The 18,283-nt window shown below is 39.1% G+C and overlaps 1 protein-coding gene across 2 annotated transcripts; it reads right to left on the bottom strand.

Moving 5' to 3' along the window:
* Positions 1 to 1,456: 1,456 nt before the first annotated feature.
* On the bottom strand, positions 1,457 to 13,191 carry uba3 (ubiquitin-like modifier activating enzyme 3). Of its 2 annotated transcripts, none has more exons than XM_034172910.1 (18): positions 13,074 to 13,191; positions 12,938 to 12,976; positions 9,591 to 9,714; positions 9,381 to 9,461; positions 7,804 to 7,886; positions 7,169 to 7,249; positions 7,014 to 7,057; positions 6,834 to 6,898; positions 6,564 to 6,719; positions 4,293 to 4,395; positions 4,028 to 4,138; positions 3,873 to 3,926; positions 2,706 to 2,742; positions 2,549 to 2,630; positions 2,360 to 2,460; positions 2,204 to 2,267; positions 2,054 to 2,108; positions 1,457 to 1,951 (listed from the first exon to the last, which is right to left on the bottom strand). In XM_034172910.1, exons 1-18 carry the CDS (start codon positions 13,091 to 13,093, stop codon positions 1,857 to 1,859), a joined length of 1,395 nt encoding a protein of 464 aa, XP_034028801.1. In that variant the 5' UTR covers positions 13,094 to 13,191; the 3' UTR covers positions 1,457 to 1,856. The 2 variants fall into 2 exon arrangements, with proteins under 2 accessions (XP_034028801.1, XP_034028802.1); XM_034172911.1 differs by having other exon boundaries at positions 12,914 to 12,976; positions 13,074 to 13,157.
* Between the last annotated feature and the right edge of the window lie 5,092 nt (positions 13,192 to 18,283).

The following is an 18,283-nucleotide window of genomic DNA, read 5'->3' as shown; positions in this document are numbered from 1 at the left end:
AATCTGTACCGCCTGTCTTCTAAAGCTCTTTGGTGGACTGCATATTTTTGTAGCACACTATTCTCCAAAGACCTAAGAGACATCCAGCTTATTTTCCAACTAGTGGTGCTGTGGGGAAACTGGCACACATTTACCTCGGGTGTGACATCATTCCCAACCACAACTTACTTTCAAAGTAAATGGAATGCAACATGAGGTGACAACACACACCCAGTCAGTTCTTCTGAAACTCCTGACTGACCAGCAGTCACATTTATGATGGGACACGAATATGGCACCAGTTAACCACAGGTGAGTGTTGGGCCTCTCTGTGTCCTGGAGTTGAGGAACAGACCATTTGTTTGTCAAACACAATACATTACGAGCTATGTGTGCAAACTACCTCACAAGTTTAAATACACAATTACGATCACTACTGTCATAGACATACAATCAAGTACACACAGGTATTTATTCCAACAGCTATATCATAATAATAACAATGTCCTCAATTCATTGTGTACTGTACAAACCAGGAGTAAAAGCTTGAGCTTTCCAAGGGAACTGACATTTTTTATTCAACCTGAGGTCCCTTTTGAGGTGTTTTAGTTCATCTTTTACTCAAGACAAAAATCAAGTTTAATCGGTACAGTACTGTTTTGTAATGCAAACACCCTCATGTGCTAACCAGCTATATAGTGTAACTGTACAGGGCAAGCTACCCCCCGCTTGAAAAATATGGAGTTCCTCATTACTGTTCCCTGTGGCATACAAAAAGTTGATCACTATGACTGACATGACCTCGAGATCAAAACTGTAAACAATCCAAAAATACTTAAACATGAACTATTTGAAAATCTTAGATTGATTTTTATTTTCACAAGGTACATTACACTGTTAACTTTGTTGCTTATAACATGCGTGATGTACTGGTGTCCTGTCCAGGAGGGTTGTAGAGTCTCATCTGCTTCACACACACACACACACACACACACACACACACACACACACACACACACACACACACACACACACACACACACACACACACACACACACACACACACACACACAACACAGCACAGCACAGCACAGCACAGCACAGCACAGCACAGCACAGCACAGCAGCTGAGGATAAGCGCCACCCAATGGGCTTCAGGGCCTGATTAGATCTTAAACTTCTTTATTTCATAAGCTATGACCTAGATAAAAAAAAGTAGACCCAAAGCAGCAAGAGGACCTAGAGCTTCACTAGTGTACTGTTGACATGAGTGATACCACAGGCGTAGTATAACACTTTCAGAAAATAAAACCCTCAAATTTTGCATGCTTCACAAGACACAGAATTCGAGCAAGTGACATTAATTGTGAGATGACAACACTCCTATGGCTGTGTAACTATATTAAATAAATGATACATTTGAATTCTCAGCAATACAGTTTAACAGTCAAATTTATATTTAAGTAACATCTGCTTGTCGCACTGTTTTACGGATGACAGTTTCTTTTAATACAATTCATGGTCCTTAAATATGAACGCCGTATCTACACTGCTGCTGAACATACCATAAGCGACAGAAATCTGGTGAAAATATGTTACAAATTAACCGTCTCTCAACCTACAGGCACCATAATAAAACTTTATTACACCATAGTACACCATAACGTATTCAACTGACTGGCAGAGAAACACAGGAGCTGCAATATAACTCAAAACAATACCAATACAGAAAGGAGGACGCACACTTACTAACAGAAAAAGAGTGTAATGTAATTCAGTGTCCATTTAACAGCTATTCCTGCCTCTCATGAGACCGGAGTCATCCTATTTACAACGCCATATCAAATATTCCAGCAAAAACATTATGATTTCAGCCTTATGAACAGGCGGTGAAATTTAGCTTGAAGAGCACCGTTTGGGGCGTGGTGACATCGGCCACAGCTATTTCTTGTCCATCTGATAATCCCAGCTCTGCACGAGGAGAAAAATCACAAGCTATATGTGTCATAAACTACTACAAACACGGGTGTGTTTGGCCAGACTGTGAGCGTTTGATGAACTGCTTCTCGTTACCTTTCAACGTCTTGCAGAGGTTCGGCCTTGTTCGTTCCTCGATGGACTTAACAGACTAGAATAAAAACAGTAAATTGCCATAGCTTGTAAGTTTTGTAAGAAGAGGCAGGTACATGCAGTGCAGCATCCTCAAAGTTTAATTAATATTACTTGTAAATACAGTGTCTTGTTCTTCCCTTCCAGAGTGGTGGTGATGGCTGGGGATTTCATTTGTCTGAAAGCATTTATCAGAAACAATGAGGATTGGTGGCAATCAACCTGCATTCTAAAGTACGTAAGCACACAGTGGTATTTCTGAGTACTCACAGAGAGGTGTTCTCAGTCAGGTACTCCAAAACCTCCTGTAATTTGGCCGAAGGAGGAAATTGAAGATCCTGAGGCACCTGGCTGCATGCTGTACAATTCTCCTAACAAACAAAAGAAACACCTTAAAAAAAACAAAAAAAAAAAACACCAAACTGTTGACCAAATGAATTAATCTATGGTACCACCAACCTTTCGTTCTGCTTCAAAAGTGTAGGTGTACAGTCCGTCCACATCGTTAAAGACCATATAATTATTTAAAGGAATGTAGGCGCTGTAACAATATATTTCTCGGTTAAGTCACACTCAGCAGATAAATGGGACACAACAACAACTTTGTGTTTCTCACCTTGTAGCAATTTTAAAAACTTCAGTGGTGCAGGCAGCTGCAGATAACAAATGCAATATGTGGTGTGGTTACCCAAATCATACGATTCATTCATTTAGATTTTTCTCTTAAAACATGACATTAATGATAAACCATCTGGGCCCATATCCACGAAGCAGCCCAAGGCTAAAAACAGCTCCTAGTGACATTATTTTAAGAAAAATCTTAGAATTCCTCAAATTCTTAGACATTTCATATAATTTTTCCCTTTGTAAGATGAAAGTTGTCTGCAAAGCACCGTAGGCCTCCTAAGGTGCCAAACTGGTTAAGAGTCAGGAGGAGGACTTTTAAGAAGCCTAAGAGTGTCTTAAGCAGAGAAGATGGTGGGAAAAAAAAAAACAGAGCAAGGAGAGATTCTCCGTATGTAGGATGACAGAGTCAGTAATACACTACTCACGTGATATATGTAATTATTTTATGTTAATTTACTGTCTTGATGTATTTAGAAATTGTTTACGTTCATGTTATATAAACACTTAATATTATAGGTATTATTAATAGTTATTTTCTTTTATTACATATATTTTGTTGTTCGACTTTAAATGGCATAGAATGGAAATAAGTGTTTTTACTTTCTTGTGTGATACATGTATTTTAATGTATTTACAATTATGTTATGTACTCACAGTGAACGTACTAAAACTCATGCATGAACACTTTTAACATATAATCAGCATGTGACTGAGGTATGTTCAAACATTTTCAAGCTGTTTAACAAATCATTTAATTTTGCCGGGTTTCAGCATGATAATATTAAGTTATCCTCACAATTACACATCTTAATGCAGTTCAGGTTATATGACTGGTTGATTTCGCTGACCATACATAACTAGGAGGGCGGAGCACATTTGTTTTTAATTTTCCTCCCTTCTCTGTGACAACCAGTCAATGCGCTTAGAGGACTGTGTCATACCTAGCAACGGGTCAATCCAGTCCCCTCCCAAAGATTGGAGTTTCTGTCCTCTCCTTGCTCAGACTTGTACACCTGCTGGCTCACTCTTAGGCTAAGATTCCTTGCCCGGAAATTTTAGTTGCTTACTTACTTACTTGCTTTAGTTGCTTAGTTAGTTACTCTTTGAGTTGCTTCGCAGAAACGGGCACTGATTTTTAAACAACAGAGATTCATACCAGCAATAACCGCATTAGTCGACGCTACAGCAGGGATGATCCGCTTCACAACTCCTGGGGCACAAACACATTCATGGTGCAAACTGTAACCGACACTGGGTGATAGATAAACTGATAATGATGACTTTTCATGGATTTAATTCGGCGGGATTCACCTTGAGTGAGTCTGTACGTCACTCCTGAGATGTGAAACTCTGCAGCTCTTTGTTGGGCCTTTTCAAACACCCACTGAATGTGTTCTGGGTTGTCTCCATCTAAACTGGTATCTAAGTAAGAAGAAAATCCTGGTTATTATTTTCTGTCGGAGATGTGCTTACTGAATATTTACTGAGTTAATCCTTAAAGAAGAAGAAGAAGAAAAAAGAAAAACAATTATTTGCATAGAAACAATGACAGTAGTCAAAAATGATTTTATTTAACCTCCAAATGGCTTTTCTTTGGGCCACTGCAAAATTCTGGCATATTCGATGCAATGTTCTGGAAGCCGTGGCATTGATGCGATGGTGCACATAGGGAAATTAATCTGTGGAAGGTAGAATTCAACACAAGTTCAACAACAACAGCTTTTACAGACAAACAATCCTAATCCTTTTAGGCTCGAGTCCCCCATGTGTCTTCAAGTAAAGTGTGACTGAGATTTCATGCCTTCTTTTTAACAAAGTCGTCCTTTTTCCACTCCACTGTGACTGTTACAGCCATTGCTGGGCCTTTTTAACCAAACTGCTGCAGTTGGCGCTCCAGGTGAGGTTACTGTCAATATGCACCCCCAGGTAATTAAAACAGGGGATGATTTCCACCTCCACCCCCCTATGCAAAAGGGTGGAGGATAATACCTGGTGTCTTTCCTGAAGTGCACAATCATTTCCTTTGTTTTTTTTTGTTTTACAGATAGTAATCCCTACACCAGTCCTCTAGTTGTCCCACCTCTCACCTATATGCTGACTCATCATTCTGGGAAATGATACCCACCACTGCTGTATCGTCCGCAAACTTGGCAAATGCAATTGCTCTGATGTTTGGCAGTGCAGTCATATATCAGCAGAGTGTACAACAGTGGGCTCAGGACACTCTGTCCTTAGGTCAGATGAGACGAAACTAGAACTCTTTGGCCATAGAGACATTGCTTATACTTAGAGAAAAAAGAGAGAGGCATATAACCCAAAGAACACTGTCCCCGCAGCAAAACACTGTGGTGGGAATATTGTGCTGTGGGGATGCTTCAATGCATCTGGAACTGGGAATCTCCTCAAGGTGGAAGGAATCACGGAGGAAGAAGGATATGTGAAGATTCTGAAACAAAACCTCAAGCAGTCAGCAACAAAACTGGGTCATTGCTTTGTCTTCCAACACGACAACGACCCAAAACATACACCGCTCCTGTTGAAGAACTACGCTGAGAAGACCAAAGTGTATGTTATTGACTGGCCTGCACAAAGCCCCAACTTGAAACCCACTGAAAATCTGTGGTGTGAACTGAAGACCAAGGTCCATGCCAGATGACCACCAAATCTGGAAGAGCTGGAGAGATTTGTCAAAGAATGGGCTGGGATTCCTCAGGACACATGTCTGAGACTTGTTGAAAACTTCAACAAATTACTGCAGACTGTTACACAGCACAAAGGACACACAACTGAATATTAGCATCAGGAAAGCTAATAATTTTAACCCTGGTAGTTTTTGGTTTCTGTGTGCAATGTATTAAAAAATAAATAAATAAATAAAACTATGATGTTTAAAATTTTTAAGAACCCATCTCATAGGGGGGATAATAATTTTGTCATGTGGAAATCCTGAAGCCCACTGGTGCCATTGCTTATGTTCAAATACCACAGCATGAATGAGGCAGATAGGAGTCTCTTAACTGACAACAACTCAGCGCCGGTTACTTAAACTGCCAAGGCTGGTTGAGCGGACTGAGATGATACAGGTGAGGTGGCTTGTTCAAGGTCACAGACAGCATGATCAGGAATCAAACCTATGTTTACCTAACGGTAGCCAAACTCATTATTCTGCTGAGTTACCTGTTCTATTTACAGTATGCACTTCCAAATAAACAGGCTTTGTTTTGTGGCTACACAATTGAAAATCTATAACTCTGACTGACTTGAAAGTTGTACACAAAATAGAGTCACTGTGGCTTGAATTTTCTCAAAGACCAGTAAGACTAGAGCATACTTTTTTCTTTGACCACTGAGAATGAGGGATAATTTTGATATTTTGTTCTCTATACTTGCTCCTGATTTTTTTTTTAAAAAAGTCAATGTTAACCCAGTTGCATGAAATAGACCAGGTTTCATACTCATCAACTGAATTCGGCATTAGTAAGTCAGAAACTACTCACAGGAAGAGACGTTTGTAATTGATTGAAGAAAGAAACAAAACAAAAAAAGTTTTGCGAGTTCAGTCAGGTAGCTGTCACTGCTAATGCTGAAGACTGGATTCTTCCATTTATTTCAAACTGAAATGGAAAACATCACATTCTGTGCATCACATTTTTCCCCTCCTCAAAAAAACACCATCCCAGGATATGCTGTTCAGAACAGCAGCTATATCAGCATTCCTGACACGTTACTGAGGAAAACGTACCATTTTATTTACCTATTACGAACAGCAAAACTTAAAATATATTTACACAAAACTGTAAAGTAGAACCATTCAGTCTAGAGTTTCTGAAAATAAGCGGATTGATACCTGTGGTGGATAGAGCTCTAATGTGCAATCGATGCATGCGGTCATGCCAGGTAGAATTACACGAGAGTTTCCTTTAAAACCCTCTGTCCCGCCATCAATGAGGGGAATAATGGAGCTGGGATCCAGAATTCCATCATCATAGCTCAGAAGAGAAATCTAGAAAAGGCAAAATATTAAAAACATAACTCACTCAACTCATTTAAAATTTTATATATTAATAGAATTCTGCAAATATGAGTTCAGAAAAGTATGAATGCAGCAACAAGCTACCAGCATTCCATTCATCCAGCGCCTGGCAACAATGGAGTCCAACCCACAGACAATGATGTGGAATTCTGCAGGAAAGACCAGTATTCAAAAAGAGAAAGACATCAGTGAAAACACCAAGTTGTTTAAATTGGTACGTTTTCAGAATGTAAAAATTCTATTTAAAAAAAAAAAAAACCTCACGTCTGTAGAAAGAGTCATCAAAGTCTTGGATCTTTTTAAAGTGACTGCACATGCTTTTAATAAGGAACATACAATTTGAAAGAGGTTTACACAATAAAATATTATCGTTCCGATAAGCTTTTCTTAACAGAGAAAACTGACACAGAGAAGGATACGGAACAACTTTACATCCGGGGATACGTCTGTTAATAAAGTCAGCAGCTACCTCTGCTTTCGGCCGTCCAACATCATTGGGCCTAAACGGATGTAAACACAACAAATCATTCATGAGAAAAAGTTTCTTGATGTAAACTTATTTTAGCACACTACCATTACAGTAAATGTTTACTGTAATGGTAGTGTGCTAAAATAATTCAGTCTATAACACTTACTGTACAAAGAACAGCGTGTTTTTCTTTTATGGGGGGGGGGGGGGGGAACTACTTGAAAAAACAAAATGTTCATTTTGCGACAATACAGCAGTCTGATAAATATCCGCATGTTTTAGTTTGTGCCAAAATTTAAAATTACTTCAAAATAGTCGAAAGCGGAAGTATAAGGCATAAAAAGAAAATGATGTGATGCTAATTTATGAGCAAATTTTTAATGTATACATAAATGATGATTCTGCAAGCAACAGTTTGTTTTTGACACTTGCTAGGCACCACAGATCTTTGATAAGCAATGTTAAAAGCGATGACATTGAAACATAAAGGCAACTCACAACCTTCTAATACATAACAATAAAAACATCTAAATTGATAAATACAACACATTCCCCCCATAAGGGAGAAAATAAGAAGAAACATACCTGAAGAGGAACTGCCTGTTGAGATTGGACACATCAATTACGTCCATGTCAATCACATGAATAATACGAAAACCAGAAAGGGCCTTAAAACACAAACAATGTTTATATAAGGACTTGCATAATGATTGACACAATACAAAAGATTTTTTTTCAAAAATATACGTTAAAGTTATTAATAAGCAGTGGTGGGCACAGTTCAGCTAATCCGATAACAGATAATTATCAAAACTAATGTTTTTGCTAGCGGATTAGCTTTACAGGTAAGTTTTAAAAGCATCATCGGACCAAATATCTTCTGATAAATTTTGTTCCGGTAACTTTCAGTCTGATAACATTTTTTTGCTGGTAAAGTGAGCAAAGTTTAACAGTCAAAAACATTTGTAAACTCTAAAATCAAACATTTTAGTCTGTCTGTTGTGCGTTTGCAGCAGGTTGGCTGCCTGTCGCTTGCTGATAGCATCATCATTAAGCGCAAAACGTGATTGGCCAGGTGACGCAGGGAGCATTATGGCTAGTGTAGATCAGGTTCACGTCAGATGTTACAGTGAGTGAGTCCACTCGACACAAAAACAAAATGAACTAATTTTAACATTATTTTATTTCTTTGTGGCTGCATTTCTTTGTGGCTGTGTACAGAGGGACTTTCCTTCATGTTTAGACACTGTTTGGGATTTTTTTTAAAAAGGATGCTTTATGTGGATTATTTATTCAAACTAACAGGTAAGTATTTATATTTACTACATGTATTTTACTCTGCCAATCAATGCATTATTGGACATATTTTGGTTGTTTAAGTCGCAGGGTTCAAAATGTGTGAAAAAAGTAGCAGCTTTTTAGTTCGTAAATGACGGTGTATCAAATACCAAGATAAACTGACTTCTAATACTGTGTTTTACTGCTTTTGAAAGATGATGACAGTGTTTGGGGTTTTATTTTTTATTCATTCCTTTTTTTTGTGCATTAGGTGTTTATGATCCTTGAATTTAGCCAGCAGAAAAAAGTGAAACTGAAACTGGTTTATCAGAAGCCGACAGCGTAATCTGATGTGGCCGCGTCTGGATCAATACTAAAAGTTATCGGTTACCTGTAATAAAGATTATTTTTTAGCAGTTTATCGGTTTAGCACCATAAAAGATAACTTTTCAGTTATGTGATTAATGGTTATCGGAGCTAACTTTTTGGTTAGCTGTGCCCATCACTGTTAATAAGATAAAGATTCTGAAATTTTTCATCTTAATTCGGACAGCATAACATTTTTGCTCAAAACCCAAAAAACAATCTGTTCAGATTATATCTTTGTAATCAATGGCTCAAACTGCATGAAATTTGGAATACTTAGTCATAAACAAACCATATTTCACACATTATTTTCAGAGCCCTCCAAACCATATATGTGGAAAGTGGATTTTAAATGAATGCCTGGATAACTTTTATTCCAAATTTCACAGAATCTGAACCACAAATTACCAACATGTGGCCATTTCAACACTGTCTTCAAGTCATTTTGTGACAAAAATATTTATTTTTGATTTCTGTTGATTTTTTTTTTAAATAATGGATTTAAGATATTTTCCTACCAGATTTTTGAGCAGTTCACATCCAAGTCCTCCGGCACCAATAACCAGAATCTTGCATGTCTCCAACAAGAACTGCAAAGTCTGATATTAAGCATAAACTTAATAGTTTTTATTTAAAAAGTATTAAGATGTGAAACATCACATTGCATTGGTTCTGTCGAGCAAGTGAAGAGAGTGCTTTTCATTTTTATGAATGACTTTCCATGTCACCTCAGTGCTTGGTTCAAAGTCAGGGTGGGTAAATGGTCCTGGTCTCTCCAAAAACTTCTTCACGTGATTCCATCGCCCCTCCCAGTCACAACCAGAGTCACTGTGTATACCATCCACGGCCATTCTGAAACACACAACACACCAAGACACACTGATCCTGTACTACTACTTAACTTAGAAAGTGCATCTTCCTTCTAAGTATAAGTAAATGGTAAATGCTTGCACCCCTTACAACTAATTTTACAGAGGAGAAATTCTTTTCCGTATTACTCTTCTGAAGGAGATGTGGATCACCGACAAAATGACAACAATTCCTCGAGCCAGTTTGTCTCTCCATCAAATCTCCTTGTAATCTGTTCCCTCTTATACGAGTCATCTTGTACACAGATAGACAAGAAACAAGTAAAGCCCTGGTCCCACCAAATAATGAACAGTGAATAATGAGCCACACAGCATGTACAGGGTACTACGAGGACAAACGAGAATTTATCCCACAGCCCTGCCATGCAAGATAACTTCAAGATATAGTTCAAGTATAAAATGCATATATGACAGTAATCATAACTACAGATAATTATAAATATTTTAGAACCAGAGAAAGTGTTTAAGATAATCACTTCAAAACATAATTTTGGCCCTACATACGAGCAGAAAACAAATGTAGAAGTACGCAGTTTCATAATCACTTGACCTAGATTGCGCTCCATATAAACAAGCGAGGAAAACAATACTATCCTTTGTAGACTTGTCCACACCCATAACAACCTCATACAATACATGTGTTTGTGTATCCAGAGCATCAATTGAAATCCAGAAAGAGCTGATTTTTATCCTTTGGCATACTTATGTATTTTTTTTCATGAGAATTCAAGTCGTGAAAACAGCAAGGTGATTGGACCAATATTTTTTGAGAAATCAGTCATTTTTGAAAACGACAAGCCTGTTTACGTCATACTTCCACAATAAGAGCCTGTGTTCCAAAATAAAAGACTGAGGTTGCTGCAGACCTGACAGAATTCACCAGTTTGTCCATCATCAAACATCCCAGACAGCAGATTTAAATCTAGACATTTTCTGTATGCATGTGACCCCAAACCCAGATTTAACATGCTCACACTCCAGACAAAACAGCAGAGTTATGTCTCAAAAGTGTCTCACACAGGCCAAAGAAAAGAAGAAAAAATAAATCAGATCTAATGTGAACAAGGTCACAGTGCAAATATAAAACCAGTTATTCATAATTTCTTTACATGGAATATCGTACTGGTTAATCAACTTCAGAAAAGCTTATCGACAACAAAAATTCATTTTAGAAAATTGAAAACAACTGAAAACAGATTAAACCTTTAATAAAGACTTTCATAAAAGCCAAGAATTTTTTCTATTTTAATACTTAAAAAATGTAGCAAAACTGTAAACATTTCAACCAAAGGTCAGCTGTACTCCATATATAGTACAAACCACCACATCTACAACCTGTGGTTCCCCACAGATCAATGGCCTAGTGTTTGGTAAAATCTGACTGTTACTACAGCAACACCTATTTCACAAATGTAGTTAAATCGTGATATGTTTAGTCTGTCCACACACATATATATATGTGTGTGTGTGTGTGTGTGTGTGTGTATATATATATATATATATATATATATATATATATATACACACACACACACGTTAATCTTTTACCATATTTTATGGGCCAAGTGCCTGAAATAAAGAAAGAAGAAACTGTGTATTATCAATACAGCTAATTATGAATAACCACTGCTCAAATTTTGTGCCTGACTGTCAGTAAACTGGAGGCCCAAACAAATAGCCAGATTCATAAATATTTTATATCAAAGCCAAAACAGCTTCACCAATATGAAAAACTACTACTTTTCTGTATGATAAAGGAAATGTAATACCTTTGTGGTACTGAACCATACTCTCACAAGTGCCACTAGCTTAGCTTATGGCAAGCTAAAAGTGGACACTCTCGTTTTGGCCGAACTTCTAGCCAGTTTCTGGGTATTCTGTGTTCATACGCGCCCGCGGCCGATGTGCTTGATGAATTCCTGCGCAAAAGGTAGTTCCCAGATAATTGTGATATATTCCTGTGAGATAATGAGTATATCTCATCTAAATCAATTCTAAAATTTACCAGTAATAAAATTATAAAGATAACTGAAGTTTTAAGAGTGGGCGTAATAAAGATTTAAGAAAATTAAACTTCATGAGCACCTTCACCTGTTATTGCTCAAGCACATTGTAAACACTGACACAGAGTTTGATGTGGAAGAGTTCAGAAAGGTACAAATGGAATGGTTTGATTACCGTTTACAGTTGGCGATGAAAGACTTGGGTGTTAACTTCATGTTAAAGTCAAAACAAGAAGCTGCACTGAAAGAGATCTATCTGGGAAGAGACACATTGTGTGTTGTCGCTCCAAAGAGAGCAGCACGCTGAGCAGGGTGGCGAAAGTAGTCCAGCGAGCTCAATCTGTGGGTGCGAGCTATCCCACAATGCCAAAACAGCAGAGATGTCGGTCCAATAAGAACGGTACACTGAACAGGGTGGTACTGAACTAACACTATTACAAAATTAATTGACGTGGACACCAAGCACCCTCTGGTGGCCATTTCTGGTCAATAAAAACATCACTGAGCTCAATACAAATACATGTAATTTGGTCATTTTTCAAAGGGGTCAGACTCGTCAATAAAGTCAATTTAATGTACAATGGTTCATTTCAGGTCAGCTTGGTGTATAAATCTCATCGTTTCAGGCAGTAAGAGCTATCAGCTGTCTGTTAGAAGCAAGTTAAAGACAAAACAAAACCAGCTGATTTCAATAGACAAAAATCAATGCAGCCCGGGGTGGTTTTAATTAGGCAGCCAGTCGCGGAAGTACAAATTCTCGCCTTCCGATTGGCCACTTCGCCGGAAGTGACATGTCTCCGCGGCAACCCATATAAATGCTCCTTCCGGCAAAAACAAATAAACAAAAAATCCTCATTATGTCACGTTTTACAGATCTGAAAAAAACTTGTAAAATAAATAACACCTTAATAAAGTAAATTAATTATCTGAGTTGTGGTTTCAGTTCGGCTGTAAGCTTCTGCTGTAAATTCACTTCCTAGCTGTGCAGTTAGCGCTAACCATGTTAATCTACACCGCGTGTACATCATGTTAATCATAACCAAGTGTTAATACGTTTTTGTCAATATCATTAGATGTCAATCGGTAATTCTCGGTGTGATTAAGACAACGTTTTTTGTTTTTGTTTTTTTGTTAAAAACTGATTTCCCGGTTCTCGGCCCAGCAGCCGCTATCAGACACCTTTACTGAGCATGTGTCACTAACTTCTCAGTCAGGTCCTCTATTCGCCTTCTCTTCTTCTCCCTGGAATAAAAAAAAAAGCGGCTCAAGCACACCGAGTTATGAACAAGTTGAGAGTTTATCAACGGAGGATTGCTGTTTTTCGTCCATTGACACTTACGGCTCCTCGACATCCGCCATACTTTCACGGTCCCATGTCCTCCGCTGTCTGCTGCGTTCACGAGGATCAGTGCTGCACTGAAAACCGCATGTCCGCAACCTTTACGAATGTCTATGTTACTGCGCAATTTAAAAATTCTAAAAAAAAAAGGTAAGGTTTACATATATAGTCTACTAAGCCTAAACATTTTGTGTGGTTAGTTTTTTTTTGTTTTTTTTTAACTGTAGCAGCAAGACACAGAGCCAAGCAAACGTCTAACAAGTAGTAAAGTAGAAGTAAATCCCTTCAGCTGCTCCCTTGTTTTGACTCGGGGTTGCCACAACAAATCAAAGGTGGATCAGCATGTTGATTTGGTAGAGGTTTTAAACAACTCCACATTACATGAAGAAATGTGGCAGGGGTAGGGTTCAAACCAGGAACCTTCCGCACTGAAATCAAGTGCAATAACCACTTAGCTACCACCCCTAAACAATAATAATCGTATGTTGTGATAATAAAAATACACAAATTCGATTTGATTCAGTGCATTTTGGCAATTTATTTTCATTGTGGTCCTTTGGGGGGGGGAGGGGGGGTTAATAAAATGCAAATAATTCATAAAATTACAAGAAACATGGGTTGTGCAGCCTGTACATTCTGAGTGTCAGTCCCAAATACGGATAAATGAGGGTAGAAGGAGACAGTTTGTTAAATTTCAGCCACATGGGTATAAATGAGTAGGTCTGCCTCAGGAAGGGCATCTGGCACAAAGCAAAGCCCGCGGCAGTTTTAAGCAGAAACCAGAAGATAATCTGTTGATCGCTGCTAACGCTCCGCCATGACGCATGCGCAGTGCGCACAATTTTTTTTTCCTGATTTCTTATAGTGTTTCTTAAAGCCAGAAAGTTGCCATTTGAAATGACTTTAGTTTTGTGTCATGTCTGTGATCTGCTTTTTTTCTACAAAATTAAACAACTGAATGAACATCCTCTGAGGCCAGTGATTCCATAATTTTTGCCAGGGGTTGTATTCTTGTTTATTATTTTTTTTATCTTTCTGTAATAAAGTTACTTTGTTTTTTGTTATTTCCGCTGTTCTTTAAAGTATATTTTAGCACTGTGTAAAGCGCTACATAAATATAATAATAAGGTACTGCGAGCTGCAGAGAGCTCTGTATACAGTCATCTGTCAGGGCTTTTAGCTGGAAAACGTTCATGAGCAAGTTTGTACATGTGTAAATATGGTTTGGGGCGAGGATGTCATGTTCTTGTCTTAATTTGACAATTTCCTCTCCTCTCCTGTGGAACCAGCTCCCAATTCAGATCAGGGAGACAGACACCCTCTCTACTTTAAGATTAGGCTTAAAACTTTCCTTTTTGCTAAAGCTTATAGTTAGGGCTGGATCAGGTGACCCTGAACCATCCCTTAGTTATGCTGCTATAGACGTAGACTGCTGGGGGGTTCCCATGATGCACTGTTTCTTTCTCTTTTTGCTCTGTATGCACCACTCTGCATTTAATCATTAGTGATCGATCTCTGCTCCCCTCCACAGCATGTCTTTTTCCTGGTTCTCTCCCTCAGCCCCAACCAGTCCCAGCAGAAGACTGCCCCTCCCTGAGCCTGGTTCTGCTGGAGGTTTCTTCCTGTTAAAAGGGAGTTTTTCCTTCCCACTGTAGCCAAGTGCTTGCTCACAGGGGGTCGTTTTGACCGTTGGGGTTTTACATAATTATTGTATGGCCTTGCCTTACAATATAAAGCGCCTTGGGGCAACTGTTTGTTGTGATTTGGCGCTATATAAAAAAATTGATTGATTGATTGATTGATTGATTTACGTTTACGTTACATTTTATTCTCTCTCACTCTAAAAACAGATTGGTCAACCAATCTGTTTTTAGAGTGCTGCTTTGTACAGTCTTGGAACTCTCTGACCTGATATGAAGTATATTCTATGACAGGGGTAGGCTATCTGTTCCAGAAAGAGCCATGAGGGTGCAGGTTTTCTTTGCAGCCACTGACTCCACCAGGTGATTTCACTGATTAACTGATTCCATCTGCTCAAAGTGATATTAATCAGTAAAATCACCTGGTGGAGTAAGTGGCTGCAAAGAAAACCTGCACCCTCATGGCTCTTTCTGGAACAGGTTGCCTACCCCTGTTCTATGATATATATATATATATATATATATATATATATATATATATATATATATATATATATATATATATATATATATATATATATATATATATATATATATATATATATATATATATATATATATATATTCAACAAAAATATAAACGCAACACTTTTGGTTTTGCTCCCATTTTGTATGAGATGAACTCAAAGATCTAAAACTTTTTCCACATACACAATATCACCATTTCCCTCAAATATTGTTCACAAACCAGTCTAAATCTGTGATAGTGAGCACTTCTCCTTTGCTGAGATAATCCATCCCACCTCACAGGTGTGCTATATCAAGATGCTGATTAGACACCATGATTAGTGCACAGGTGTGCCTTAGACTGTCCACAATAAAAGGCCACTCTGAAAGGTGCAGTTTTGTTTTATTGGGGGGGGATACCAGTCAGTATCTGGTGTGACCACCATTTGCCTCATGCAGTGCAACACATCTCCTTCGCATAGAGTTGATCAGGTTGTCAATTGTGGCCTGTGGAATGTTGGTCCACTCCTCTTCAATGGCTGTGCGAAGTTGCTGGATATTGGCAGGAACTGGTGCACGCTGTCGTATACGCCGGTCCAGAGCATCCCAAACATGCTCAATGGGTGACATGTCCAGTGAGTATGCCGGCCATGCAAGAACTGGGACATTTTCAGCTTCCAAGAATTGTGTACAGATCCTTGCAACATGGGGCCGTGCATTATCCTGCTGCAACATGAGGTGATGTTCTTGGATGTATGGCACAACAATGGGCCTCAGGATCTCATCACGGTATCTCTGTGCATTCAAAATGCCATCAATAAAATGCACCTGTGTTCTTCGTCCATAACAGACGCCTTCCCATACCATAACCCCACCGCCACCATGGGCCACTCGATCCACAACAATGACATCAGAAAACAGCTCACCCACACGACGCCACACACGCTGTCTGCCATCTGCCCTGAACAGTGTGAACCGGGATTCATCCGTGAAGAGAACACCTCTCCAACGTGCCAAATGCCAGTGAATGTGAGCATTTGCCCACTCAAGTCGGTTACGACGACGAACTGGAGTCAGGTCGAGACCCTGATGAGGATGACGAGCATGCAGATGAGCTTCCTTGAGACGGTTTCTGACAGTTTGTGCAGAAATTCTTTGGTTATGCAAACCAATTGTTTCAGCAGCTGTCCAAGTGGCTGGTCTCAGATGATCTTGGAGGTGAACATGCTGGATGTGGAGGTCCTGGGCTGGTGTGGTTACACGTGGTCTGTGGTTGTGAGGCTGGTTGGATGTACTGCCAAATTCTCTGAAACGCCTTTGGAGACGGCTTATGGTAGAGAAATGAACATTCAATACAGGAGCAACAGCTCTGGTTGACATTCCTGCTGTCAGCATGCCAATTGCATGCTCCCTCAAATCTTGCGACATCTGTGGCGTTGTGCTGTGTGATAAAACTGCACCTTTCAGAGTGGCCTTTTATTGTGGGCAGTCTAAGGCACACCTGTGCACTAATCATGGTGTCTAATCAGCATCTTGATATGGCACACCTGTGAGGTGGGATGGATTATCTCAGCAAAGGAGAAGTGCTCACTATCACAGATTTAGACTGGTTTGTGAACAATATTTGAGGGAAATGGTGATATTGTGTATGTGGAAAAAGTTTTAGATCTTTGAGTTCATCTCATACAAAATGGGAGCAAAACCAAAACTGTTGCATTTATATTTTTGTTGAGTATATTGTCTCTTCAAATTACTAAAATAGTTGACTTGACTGCCACTATCTGCTTCTTTATCATATATTTGTGTGTGTGTGTGTGTGTGTGTGTGTGTGTGTGTGTGTGTGTGTGTGTGTGTGTGTGTGTGTGTGTGTGTGTGTGTGTGTGTGTGTGTGTGTGTGTGTGTGTGTGTGTACATAATGTGTCTGTTTACAGTGTTTGCAAACTACATGTCTACAGTCTAGTATCAGAAATTTCTGTTACTGTTAATCCCACTATGAATATTAAAATATGACAAACCATTTGTTCTGCATCATAGCTACATGTATGACGTTTGCAAAAACAAAAAAAAAAAAAAGTGTCAAAATCAGTTTAGTATTCAGAGAGTTAGATGAATTAAATGCGCTGCGCCTGTCAAACAGCAATGACTGGAGTGGGCCAATGCACAGTTTGTAGTTCAGTGTTTCCTTTTTGATGTTTTAACCCTTTATCTTTTACACCACATGATCAAATCAATTTTATTTATATAGCGCCAAATCACAACAAACAGTTGCCCCAAGGCGCTTTATATTGTAAGGCAAAAGCCATACAATAATTACAGAAAAACCCCAACGGTCAAAACGACCCCCTGTGAGCAAGCACTTGGCGACAGTGGGAAGGAAAAACTCCCTTTTAACAGGAAGAAACCTCCAGCAGAGCCAGGCTCAGGGAGGGGCAGTCTTCTGCTGGGACTGGTTGGGGCTGAGGGGAGAGAATCAGGAAAAAGACATGCTGTGGAAGAGAGCAGAGATCAATCACCAATGATTAAATGCAGAGTGGTGCATACAGAGCAAAAAGAGGTGAATAAAAAGAAACACTGGATGCATCATGGGAACCCCCCAGCAATCTAAGTCTATAGCAGCATAACTAAGGGATGGTTCAGGGTCACCTGATCCAGCCCTAACTATAGAGAGGGTGTCTGTCTCCCTAATCCAAATTGGGAGCTGGTTCCAGAGGAGAGGAGCCTGAAAGCTGAAGGCTCTGCCTTCCATTCTACTCTTACAAACCCTAGGAACTACAAGTAAGCCTGCAGTCTGAGAGCGAAGCGCTCTATCGGGGTGATATGTTACTAAGAGGTCCCTAAGATAAGATGGGACCTGATTATTCAAAACCTTATAAGTAAGAAGAAGAATTTTAAATTATATTCTGGAATTAACAGGGAGCCAATGAAGAGAGGCCAATATGGGTGAGATATGCTCTCTCCTTCTAGTCCCTGTCAGCACTCTAGCTGCAGCATTTTGAATTAACTGAAGGCTTTTCAGGGAACTTTTAGGACAACCTGATAATAATGAATTACAGTAGTCCAGCC

This window comes from Thalassophryne amazonica, chromosome 6, assembly GCF_902500255.1.
Source record: "Thalassophryne amazonica chromosome 6, fThaAma1.1, whole genome shotgun sequence".
Classification (NCBI taxonomy): Eukaryota; Metazoa; Chordata; class Actinopteri; order Batrachoidiformes; family Batrachoididae; genus Thalassophryne; species Thalassophryne amazonica.
Note: the sequence above shows the minus strand (reverse complement) of the source record. Positions and strands in the feature narration are given on the sequence as shown.